We start from the raw sequence: 12,921 nt of genomic DNA on the forward strand, positions 1-12,921 counted from the left end.
ATTTCTCATATTATCAAAAACATCATCCCAAAATTTAATTAGCTCTTGACATGTCCACTAGTGATGCTCTAAATCAACATTATCACTTCCACACCTTACTACCCTATTCTTAGTCCATTTTTTTATATCCCCGCCTGAAAAGTACAGTCTATGGGGTAGATTTATCAAAGGGTGTAAAATTTAGACTGGTGCAAACTGGCCACAGCAACCAATTACAGCTCAGCTTCCAGCTCTGGTAAAAGGAAAGAGGAGCTGTGATTGGTTGCTGTGGCCAGTTTGCCTCAGTCTTTTACACCCTTTGATAAATCTCTCCCTAAGTGTATAGAAAAATTGTGTCATTTTATGCTTTTTATTTGTGATATCGTCACAAAATTCATTTTGTCTTGGTCCTATAATTTGTTCCCATTTTTTTTTCTGTGAAATCATAGTTATATTATTAATTCTTGCTTCCCCTGATAATTTAAATATTTTTGCTATTTTCCCTTTCATGCTCCCATCCATCCCAGTTATATACAAAATAACCCTTGAACTAACTGTGTCCCAATTCACTCTTTCATTAATTGACCTAATCAGACTTCTCATCTGATAATACCTTAGCTTACATATTGTAGTATTTTCATGTTCACACAATTCCTCTCAAGATCTCATTATTTCACCTCTAAAAAAAATGTTTAACATAGTGCAACCCCTTTATTGTCCAATACTCTGGATCTGGTATCTCCTCCAGAGCTGGGTATTGGCTATTACCAAACATAGGTGTAAAATCCAGGAGGGAAACTGTTGTTGGGGAGACATTTTCAGGTCTCTCCAGAGTTAGGGCACTGGCTGGGCCACTCAAAAACATTCAAAGAGTTGCCTCTAAGGCACTCCTGTGATGTTTTGGCTGTGTGCTTATGTTATTGTCACAGCACTTTGTATTATATTAGATAGACCTAGCTGGGGGCAGTGGTGCTCTGTATGCATCACATAGTAGGGTGGCATTGCTAGCCTAATGTGCCTAGGGTAAGCCATATTCTTTGTCAATAAGTGATGCAATGTGCAGATGAATGACTTATCACCATAGGATTCTGTGAAACAACTGTAAACTTTACTGATCAGTCTAAAACATCTGGTAAGACACAGGCTGCGAAGTACATAGCTTGCATAGTAAAGGTATGGCACAGTTCCCTTCATCAATTGCTTTATGAACAGTTATAGTGAAGTAAAGAGATTCTGTCCGTAGGTTTGTGGTGCCCCATCTAAGAGTAGCATAAACTAGTGACAGAGAAGCTGAACAGAATGATGTATTACTTACCTTGTTCTGTGCAGCTGATTCAGAGAGATCCTCCTGACAGGGGCGTAACTACTACCATGAGAGCCAAAGCAGCCACTATGGGGCCCTTCCCTGCAACACACTCATCCTCCTGAGCTGTCATCATACTACCAAGGGGGATGCCTACCATGGGAGACACTATGTACAGAGGGGTTGGATAATAGGGGCGATGTCTATTTTGGAGGACACTATGTACGGGGGAGGGAGAGATATGAGGTGAGATGCCTATCGTGGGGGACACTAGGGGAGATGCCTACTGTGGGGGGCACTATATATACTAGGGGGAAACCTTACAGGGGAGGGAAGGCAGGGGAGATGCCTTACATATGCTATCTACTGGGCGGAGGGCTGACAAACAGGGGGATTACCTACAGTGGGATGAGGGAGAGGGGGGGGGCAATCAAGAGTTTGCTATGGGGCCCAGCCCTTTCTAGTTACACCCCTGCCTCCTGCATAAAATGGACAATAAGTAGTCATCTCCATTATGAGCGTGAGCCCAGGAGTCCTGAAAATTCATGAGAAGCAGAGAACTCCACCCACCAGCTGCTGATTGGCAGTTATCTATCCATGCTGTGTATAGGCAGTCAACTGTCAATCAGCAGCTGGAGAGGTGTGGCAAGAATCCTATTCTCCTGCACATTAGGAGAACAGCTGAACAGAATGATGTAAGTAATAAACTGTAATACACAGATTCCCTTTACTGTAATATGCAGCTTAATGTTGTTAAAGCACATTCGCTATGACCCATGGATAAACGAGGTCCGTTTTTTGAACCATGGCCTGATTCCCGTGTATGGCTCTGTTCTATCCATGGGTACTGGGCCTTGGCTGAAGCACTGGAGGTGGGCCGACTCACTGCCAGTGGGAGAAAACCCCCTCCCCTCTATGACGTGGCTACATTAGAATTAGGCTCCTCGCGCTGGCGCCATTCTATCCGTGGGTCATATTAACGTGAATGTATCTGATGTTTTTGCTAGCAGATAGTTGCAGATGCAGCCCACTTACCTTAGACTGTACTTTTATTCCTCATAAAAAAAAATCCTCATTTTATTCCTCATTTATTTCTCATCACACACAAATAAACCTGTGCCAAACTTGTGCAGACACATATATTGCTTTAGTGAATATTTGAATTAAATGATAATAGGGGACTTGAAATAATAGGCCAGGGTAAAAGTGCTCTTTCACAGCTATATATGATAGATTTTTTCTATCATATATAGCTGTGAGAGGTCACTTTTACCCTGGCCTATTTCGAGGAAGTATGTGTCTGCACGAGTTTGGCACAGTTAGGAGTAAAAGTTATGTTTTATTGGTTAGGGTGTTACTTCATCAGTGATAGCTTTGATATTTCTGTAAACCATTGGGCAGTTGACAATGTAGGAACACATATACTTTGGAGATTTTTATTTTTTTTTTAATCTAGGAGATCACAACAATAGGCGCTCATTCAGGCCAAAGGGTCCTAATGTCTCGGTACAGAGAATCCCTTCCATCTCTCTTAATAGTTACTTATGTCTGTCTCCTCCTGAAGTGGGATTGCCCACTTGTATCAGGCCCATGTATGGTGTCCCACCAGGGTGGTTGCTATTGGTTATACCCTTCGCAAAAGCCTTTTTACGATGCATTGGTAATGTAGTAGTACCAGCGTTTTACCACAAGATGTCGCTCCTATCCTAGCTCTCTTTACTTTCACATATGCACTCTTACCTATCACAGCACACCTTAGATATGCTGTAGGTAGGAAGTCACATGGATAGAGCAAGTGTAAGGTCTTTTGTCCCTGGATTCTGTAGAGGAAGGACACTAGCCAGAGCGCTCTCTATAGCAGTCCTGTTGGGCCCTGGCTCCTGCCAGGTCCCCAGTCTAATTTGTGGTCTAGACGAAGGACGCATGTATCTAGACTTATTTTCTTAAGTAACTCTACTCAACACTATGCAATGTTAAACCTACACTAAAGATGACAAGTCAGAGATCACCCTAATCCACGCCATGGATCAGGAGAGACAAGGTGCAGGACATTATCCGTATACAAGTGAAGAAACTGATCCGGATAAAGCAAAGTTGTAAGAAGCCTATGAACTCTATCTCGCAGCGTGGGTGTAAGCAGGGAACCCTCAGCATTCCGCTCATCCCAGGTAACAAGGTCTGGGGCTTGTGTCACCCTCTTGGACGGGTCACTCAACACTGGTGGGAAATAGGTGGTGAAAAGACCAAAGAGTCAAACACAGGCACAAGTATGCTCTCTACTGTCAAGTATTATTCTATTTCTACCTCCAAAGTCCCAGCAGAGCACAGTACTAATTGGGTTGGGACTCTCTCGACCTCCTCCTCTCTACTACTCTGAACTCCTCTTCTACCTCTCCACACGCAACTCAGCCAGCACGACTGTACTCCTTCTAATCTCAGTGCACATCTGAACTGAAGTATTAAGTGCCTTATCAACTACAAGTAAGTAACTACGAGTAAACCAGATTCTACTTATGATAAAGAGACTCTGTGAGTGTGTGTGTGGCACAGCACACACACACACTCCTTGGGTCATCTCCCCTTTCTGTAGGTGGCAGTACCAATATTCCAGGAGGGTCACTACTCCACTCCGGACCACCGTGATAAGTACCCAAGAGACCCAGTAACAGCCCTGCAGGTCACTGACCAAAGGTGAACCAGGTATAGTCAGACCATTACTCTAAAAGCAGGTGTGCCACCATACTTGTGTGCCCAATTGGCACTGGCGTCACAACAGATTACCATCACTGGGCTAGGCTATATCTAGGCCAACCAGCATAGCACTGGCTGAACCATCTTACAAGTGACCGGCTGTATCTCTACACCGGGATTCACCACCCTCCCTGGCTTTCACATCACCATCATGTACAGTGTGAGTGTGTCTAGTCAGTATTGGGCAACCTTTTCCACTTTTAAACAGCCATTTAAAAGTGGAAAAGGTTACCTTGGTTACCTGAGATTAGCTAAGTGTCTGAAATTATCAAGTGTGACCTGCGCTGCAAGAGGGTATGTAGACCTTCATACGGTTTCTTTGCTCTATCCACGTCAGTTCTTCTGTTCTAGGATACCGCCCTGAACTGTTTTCGAGAGGTTCACGGCGTGGGATGAGGTGATTTCTGACTTGTCCTCCTTTTGGGGTCTAACATTGCATAGTGTGTGTATAGTGATACAGTTAAAAGTAAAAGTCTCTGTGTTCTCCATACACGTATGTCTTCACTCTACTAACACAACACAACTAGAATGTTCCGGACTGGGATCCTGGCAGAGCCAGGCCCTGGCTAAGTTCAGCCTGATCTTTGTGTGTGTCGTCCTCCCCAGACAATCAGAGGGAAACTGATGCTACACTTCCTCCCATCAAGTCACTACTTCCTACCAGTGTGTGTAAGAGCCCCTGTGAGTGGTGGAAAAGAGTGTGCAAAGAAAGAAGCACAGAGATAGATAGGTAGAAAGAAAAGAAGTATCTCTATTGGACCACAAGATCACAGAATACAAAGACGGTAACCCTGTGCAACATATATACAAGACAAAATACTGAAATCTGGTGGTGAAACAATAAATATTTTCATCACCAACTTACTTTTGAGTGCAAAGGCTTTTGCAACAGGTGCCATATAAGTAAGAATTTTAGAATATATGGCATTGAAAGGGTTATTCCACAGCCGAGAGGGGGGGGACACACAAAAACGTTTGAGAGATTGTGAAGCCTTTTGGCAGTATACCTTAGGGACATGTGCCCCTATGGGCATGAATGTACGCAGGGAGTTGTTATTTCATTATTGATGGTAACTAGAAATATTTAGAATGCATTATTTTTTGGTTCCTATTCACACACACATTGGATGCGATTTTTCCAATTGTGAATATTACCAAAAATTATGTCATACATCTCTCATAGCATAATATATCACATGTTCTTCTTTGTATATACAACTTTTGGTGCCCAGTAACAATGGAGTTAAATATGGATTATATGGTTTATTTTACTTTGTGCACCATTGTAATAATAACATCATTATTCTTCAGTTACATGCTTATTGCAGTTTCCCAGATACCACACATACCCATGTATGTCATTGCAGATATCCACACAGATTTGAAAGTATTATACATGGGTAAAGATTCATATTGATGTTTATATTTATATTTACTTTTTAGAAACACGTTATAGTTGATTCATCTGTGGTAATCATTATTACATTCTTTCTGCAATTATCCATAAATAGTAGAAACAATATATATTACATTATATGTACATATTTGTATATTGTATGAAATTATTATTTTAGTATACTTGTTATGTTTGCCCTATGCTGTTAGTGAGCTATCTTCTTTTTATTCATTGATTTGTTTTATTTGTGTTATACATACATATGTGCAGCCTGGTGGTTTCACCAAGCTACACAGTATGCAGTCATTTAATCACTCTGTACACCTGTATGTTTCACCTGTGGACTAGTATATAAGGATGTAAGGTGAAGGGTGGGGTTATCAGTGAACAAGAGTGCGCATGCGCTCGAAACGCGTCTGTATGTGGGGTCCCTGCACTATGGTGTTTCACCTGTTATGAACTGCAACTTGAAAATAAAGGCAATCTTCCTTGCAAATGTGCTGGATCACTGGTTTCTTTTGGATGCTTACGCGCACACCAGCCAGGTGTGGATCCGTGACACTGAGGACTGCCGACATGTGGTGAGCTGATACTTTTATCCTTTACTGCCATATAAGTAACACCCGTGTTGGGACACCACACATGCACAAACTATAGCGTAACCTCATATGCTGTTCTACATGTGATAAATCTAGGTAACCTTACCTTCTGACTACCCAGTCATACCATTTTCACATTTTTCAAGTAATTGCAATATTTACAATGGTAACATCTATAGTTTCCTAACGGTGCACTGTTCTCCAACCAATTGTCCTGACATATGGATTGCTGTAACCTGCCTCTCACTATTGAGTCCCGAAGATTCTTACAGCACTTGAAAGCTATTAGGGGACATTCTTGTGTAACTTCTGTCAATGCCTCCTCAGATTCAAGCAAATGCCAATTCCTAATAATGGCAGATCACACCATATTATTCATAGGGCTATGTCTGAAAAGAAATACAAATCTATTTGTTTTATTCTTCCTAGTATTCACTTCTATAAATTGCCTATGACTAAGACCCCTTGCTTTGTCCAATGCCCATTTAATGCAGTCCAATGGATAGCCCCTAGGCTTTTGTTTGAAAATGGCGTCAGAACTATTAATAAGCCGTAATTGTACAAATTGCCATTCGGGCACTGCATCCTTCGTGTTCTGTGGGTGGTAGTTGTCATATCTAAGGAGTGTGTTGGTACCATAGCTGTAGGTTTTCCAAATCCCAAATGCTATTGTTAGACGATTTCCAAACTCGCATCCAAGAATTCTAGCTTATCAACCCCAAAACAGTGAGTAAAGTGCATCTTAAAACATATACAGTGCTGGCCAAAAGTATTGGCACCCCTGCATTTCTGTCAGATAATACTCACTTTCTTCCAGAAAATGATTGCAATCACAAATGCTTTGGTAATAAAATATTCATTTATTTCGCTTGCAATGAAAAAACACAAAAGAGAATGAAAAAAAAGGCAAATCATTGATCATTTAACACAAAACTCCAAAAATGGGCCGGACAAAAGTATTTTCACCCTCAGCCTTATACTTGGTAGCGCAACCTTTAGACAAAATAACGGCGAACAACTGCTTCCGGTAACCATCAATGAGTTTCTTACAATGCTCTGCTGGAATTTTAGACCATTCTTTTTGGCAAATTGCTCCAGGTCCCAGAGATTTGAAGGGTGCCTTCTCCAAACTGCTATTTTGAGATCTCTCCACAGGTGTTCTTACATAGTTACATAGTTAATACGGTTGAAAAAAAGACACATGTCCATCAAGTTCAACCAAGGAGGGGATGGATACAGGGAAGGGGGAGGGATGATAAGTTCTATACATATGCATTTATATTATTTTGGTCTAAGAACTTGTCTAGCCCTGTTTTGAAGCCCTCTACTGTTTTTGCTGTGACCAGATCCTGTGGTAGACTGTTCCACAGATTCACAGTTCTCATGGTAAAGAAGACTTGTCGCCTCCGGAGATTGAACCTTTTTTTCTCCAGGCGGAGGCAGTGCCCTCTTGTCCTTTGAGGGGGTTTTACCTGGAACATCTTTTCCCCATATTTCTTGTAGGGGCCATTTATATATTTAAATAAATTAATCATATCTCCCCTCAAATGTCTCTTCTCCAGACTAAACAAATGTAATTCTTTTAATCTCTCCTCATAACTAAGATGCTCCATTCCCCTTATTAGTTTAGTTGCCCGTCTTTGTACCCTCTCTAGCTCTAGAACATTCTTTTTATGAATCGGGTTCCAAAACTGGACGACATACTCCAGATGAGGCCGCACCAAATCTTTATAAAGCGGTAATATTATATCCCTGCCCCGTGAGTCCATGCCTGTTTTAATGCATGACAATACCCTGCTGGCCTTAAAAGCAGCTGACTGACATTGTGTGCTGTTCTGTAGTTTATTATCTACAAGTACACCCAGATCCTTCTCCATCAGTCGCTCTCCCAGAGTAAGTCTGCATTCACACGTTAAGTGTTTTTCCCGGTCCGTGATTGTGGTGTGATTGGGAAAAGGGATCAACATAGATTTTGCAGGGAAAAAAGAGGCCTTCAAAGAAAAGAACACAGTCCCTACACTCAAACATGGCAGAGGTTCCCTGATGTTTTGGGGTTGCTTTTTTGCTCTGGCACTGGACTGCTTGACCGTGTGCATGACATTATGAAGTCTGAAGACTACAAACAAATTTTGCAGCATAATGTAGAACCCAGTGTGAGAAAGCTGGGTCTCTGGGGCACTAAAAAATGGTTTGAGAGAAAGCACTGGAGACTTTTAAAGGGGCCAGCAATGAGTCCAGACCTGAATCCCATAGAATTTAATTTAAAATGCAGACATGGAAAAAGCTCCACTTTTGTCTCATCTGACCAGAGAACATTCTGCCAAAAAGTTTTTGGCTTTCTCAGGTAAGTTTTGGCAAACTCCAGCCTGGATTTTTTATGTCTCTGGGTCAGAAGTGGGGTCTTCCTGGGTATCCTACCATAGAGTCCCTTTTCGTTCAGATGCAGACGGATAGTACAGGTTGACACTGTTGTACGCTCGGACTGCAGAGCAGCTAGAACTTGGTTGGATGTTAGTCGAGGTTCTTTAGCCACCATCCGCACAATCTTTTGTTGAAATCTCTCGTCAATTTTTCTTTTGCGTCCACATCTAGGGAGATTAGCCACAGAGCCATGGGCTTTAAACTTCTTGATGACACTGCGCACAGTAGACACAGGAACATTCAAGTCTTTTGTAGATGGTCTTGTAGCCTTGAGATTGCTCATGCTTCCTCACAATTTTGCTTCTCAAGTCCTCAAGTGGTACACACAAGGACACAAGGACAGAGGTTGAGTCAACTTTAATCCATTTCAACTGACTGCAAGTGTGATATACTGTAGTTATTGCCACCGCCTGTTATGTGCCACAGGTAAGTAACAGGTGCTGTTAATTACACAAATTAGAGAAGCATCACTTGATTTTTCTAAGGGTGCCAATACTTTTGTCCACCCCCTTTTTTATGTTTGGTGTGGAATTACAGTGGTGCCTTGGATTACGAGCATAATTCGTTCCGGGGCCGTGCTTGTAATCCAAATCCACTCTTAAACCAAAGCAAAATTTCCCATAAGAAATCATAGAAATGCAGACAATCGGTTCAACACCCCCAAAATAATGATTTATTATTCTGAATAACATGTAAAACAGATGAAATAAACATTCAGAAACAGCAGAATATGTGATATTATAAGTTACTGTACAGTAATAGAGAGGATGGGAAACACAAGGGCTGACAGAGACTGCAGGAAGCATGAAGGAATGAGCAGGGCAGATGTGTCCACATACATGCAGCACTCTCTGTCTGGAGAGAGAGGGGTTACAGCTATGGAGAGATTACCTCCACAGTCCTGTCCTCTGATGTAAGCCCCAGCCTGAAGTGGATCTGCTATGATTTGGAAGGTGAGGGAGACTTCCTGGGTCAGAGTACAGTGCTGTAGACCCCGCTTTGCAGACCATACCCCTCCCCCACTCGCGCTCCCACCCAGTACAGGGAGCTCTTAAACCAAAGCAATGCTCTTAAACCAAGTCACAATTTTGAAAAACTGTGAGCTCTTAAACCAAAACGCTCTTAAACCAAGTTACTCTTAAACCAAGGTACCACTGTATATCCAATTTGGCTTTTTGACAATTCTCTTTGTGGTTTTCTATTGAAGACAAAGTAAAAGAGATACCAAAGCATTTGTGATTGAAATCATTTTCTGGAAGAAATTGAGTATTATCTAACAGAATTGCAGGGGTGCCAATATTTTTGGCCAGCACTATAGAGGGGGAGGTGCTGAAATCACAGTGGAGCTTGTAGGTGATTGGACGGCCGCAAATGATTTTGGATTATCCCTTGCTCCCACCAAGTGACAGTACTGTAAGCTACATGTTCAGCCACCATCGGGGCCATGTTTAATGAGTTTTGGAATGCGAAATGAAGCAAATTGACCTAGATTTTGGAACGAAATCTGGATTCGCAAGATTCACTTCGCTCACCTCTAAAGCTAATAAATAGTATTATTAGTATCCTTCTTATGCATAACTTAAAATACAGTTGGAATCATATTCTGAACTATAAGGAATAGAATTGTGAATGCAAGTTGGCAAAATTAAGCAAATGTAATTACGGTTTGGGGATTTTCTCTAAGTAATTAAAAAAAAACTGTTGTGTCATTTCCTAGGGACCAGCTAACACACATTGCTGTGGATACAGCTTGTGGTTTATTTGGGAATGAAACAGTTATTTTTCTCGGGTCCAACTCTGGAATTGTCCTTAAGTATCTTTTCACCGCCAGACTGGGTGCAATTGAAAGTAATATCTACAAACACAGCATCATGCTTGAAGAGATCCAGACATACCCTACAGACAGGTATGTCTACAGACACGTTTCTGAATTCATTTTAACTTTGTGTTTTTAATATTGCTATGTTTTGCAACTTTTTGTGCCTCTTTGCAGGTGTGGTGAGAAGGAAGAAGAACAGAGAATCATAGGTCTAGAAGTGGACAAGGGGTCAAGATCTCTCTTAGTGGTGTATTCCAGATGTGTGGTAAAAGTGCCTCTTGCACGTTGTGAGAGACATAATGGATGCATGAAGTAAGAGCTTCCAAAAGAAAAATAAAAAACATATTTTCTTTTCATTTTCATACTTGTCATGCTCAAATTATTAAATTAATTTATGCCGGTCTTCTTATTTTGCTATGTGGCACCATTTTAGAATATTTAGATGTAAAACAAATACAGTGAAACCTCTATGAGCCGACCTCCCAATTTTGCATAAAAAATCGTTCTTTTAAGGGGGTGGTCTGGTCAAAAAACCAAAGTATAGAAAATGCAGAATTTGTCTAATTGAAGTAGGAACATATACAGCATACATTTATACCTCCCTCCCCTCTCTCCCTGTGGCCTCTGTAAAAAAACAGGACACCCTTCCCCTCTCTCCCTGTGATCTCTGTAAGCAGCCAGGACACCCCTCCCTTCCCTCCCTGTCAGCCTTCCCTCTCTCCCTGTCGGCCTCTGTAGGCAGCCAGGACACCGGAGGCCTGAGGCCTCTGATGTCCATGGCTACCATTGGGTCTCTGCAATAACTTCACAGAGCCTCGTTGGTGAACAGAGGGTGAACAAAGAGTTAACTATCAGTACCGCAATGCGGCTCCAGTGCTAGCAGTTGTTGTAGGCCCCGGCTATGAACGAAAGCCGGGGCACACTACGGATGATACAGGCACAGCTTCTCTGTGCCCGTGTGATGCAGAGGATACTAATTACCAGGGAAGGAGGAGGTTTAGTCTGAGGGGGTCCAAGTGACTGCTTGGGCTGCTCCCCGCATGGCTCCACTCTGGGTGCTGTTCTTGAACTCTATGGCACACCTTCTTCCTTCTCCCAGCTCAGCCACGCTTCCTCCTCCTTCCACCTTCCACCCTCTCTTGTCCTGTTTGTGCGCTCCCTCCTTCTTCATCATGGCCCTGTCAGCGCTGTTGGGTACCAATTTTAACATGTAAGTCCTGCGTCTGGTCTTTTTATGGGGGTCTTCAGCTACAAATTCTGTACAAAAAAGTGGTCTTTGGTCAGATCAGGGGGTCTGCTATTGAAAATAATGGTTAAAAAATCGGTCACACAAAAAAATTGGCCTGGAAGGGGAGTGGTCTGCTCAGGAGGTTTCACTGTATGCGAATCAGTCAGTTTGGTGCATTAAGAGCTTTCCGCTGCCCCTTAGTATACCATCCTGTCCACCCATGGGCTCATATGCCCCCTCTTACTTATGCATAGGAAGGAGATGTGCCTACTTATGCATAGTTGATTATACATAAGTAGGAGGCAACATACTAGCCCTTGAGTGGTCGAGAAATACTCCCAGAGCACCAAACTGACTAGTTAGCTTTTTAGTTTAAAATCTTAATACTCTAAATAAATAAAAATGGTACCACATAGGAAAATGAGATCAACGGGTTCGTACCGTATGTACCCTTTTAAAGGGCATGTATTGCCTTTATTTATTTTTTTTGACTGATTGGATCCATATACTAAAACTTGTTGTTTTCTTCTAAACTGTTTCTATTTCCTGACTGTAAATTTTTTTAATTTCACCTTTTATGAGGGCTGCCATCTTACGTGAGCTGTTTTTAACAGCATGTAGTGATTTGCTTTAAAGGGAATGTGTCATCTAAAAATGACCTACTGTTTAATGATTGAAAGGGAGCAAAAGAGCGTGAAGAGGTAACATATTTCTTTACTAATCTCTGTATGTGCAGCAAGGACTGCACGGACATCACTATGATCTTGCAGCAATTGCTGCAGGATCATAAAGCTGTGTAATAGGCTCGGTAAGTGAGTGCATCTAATATCGGGCCATGTATTATGGTCTTAAGCTGGGACTTCCTGTTCTGTCTGTGGTGATAAGAGGAAGCTGCTGGAAAGTGATCTGTGCAGCATTGCAGCAACATGTGACACCAGTAGATAGCATCAGTACAAGACAATAGAGGCTCCCTGTGAAATGAACTCTTGAAATGTTATGGAGTTTGCTCAGTAATGTTTCAAATTCATCTCAAGGGGACAGAGTGTTGTCTACAATGTCAATGAGTCTTGCTGTAAAGCTTTTAACTAAATGCTGTAAAAAAAACTGTTCAGGCAAGATTGCAGCCCCAATAACAATGTACAAAAAGGAAATAAAAAAGTAATCATAAAATATAAACAGATTAGAAGAAAAGAACACATTTTAGTATGTGGATTTAATCAGTAAAAAAAAATTCTAGGTGATACATGCCCTTTAAAGCCAGGCTCATGAACATAGACGACAACAGACAGACTTTGTCCCCTTGAGATTAATGTGAAACATTACTAACTGTGCTCTGTGACCTTTGAAGAGGCCATATCACAGGAAGCTGCTATTGTCTTGTATTGATGCTATCTATTTATTGGTGTAACCTGACACTATAATGCT

The 12,921-nt window shown here is 41.8% G+C and overlaps 1 protein-coding gene across 6 annotated transcripts in view; it reads left to right on the forward strand.

Annotated features, from left to right (window-relative positions):
* The window catches only part of SEMA6B (semaphorin 6B), a 683,939-nt gene that overhangs the window by 546,438 nt on the left and 124,580 nt on the right, over nucleotides 1-12,921 (forward strand). For all 6 annotated transcript variants that reach the window (XM_069964532.1, XM_069964533.1, XM_069964531.1 and 3 more), the window contains 2 exons: nucleotides 10,167-10,355; nucleotides 10,443-10,580. In XM_069964532.1, coding sequence (XP_069820633.1) covers nucleotides 10,167-10,355; nucleotides 10,443-10,580 — 327 coding nt within the window. The remainder of the gene's footprint in view (nucleotides 1-10,166; nucleotides 10,356-10,442; nucleotides 10,581-12,921) is intronic.

The sequence above is a fragment of the Dendropsophus ebraccatus genome, chromosome 3 (genome assembly GCF_027789765.1).
Source record: "Dendropsophus ebraccatus isolate aDenEbr1 chromosome 3, aDenEbr1.pat, whole genome shotgun sequence".
Taxonomy (NCBI): Eukaryota; Metazoa; Chordata; class Amphibia; order Anura; family Hylidae; genus Dendropsophus; species Dendropsophus ebraccatus.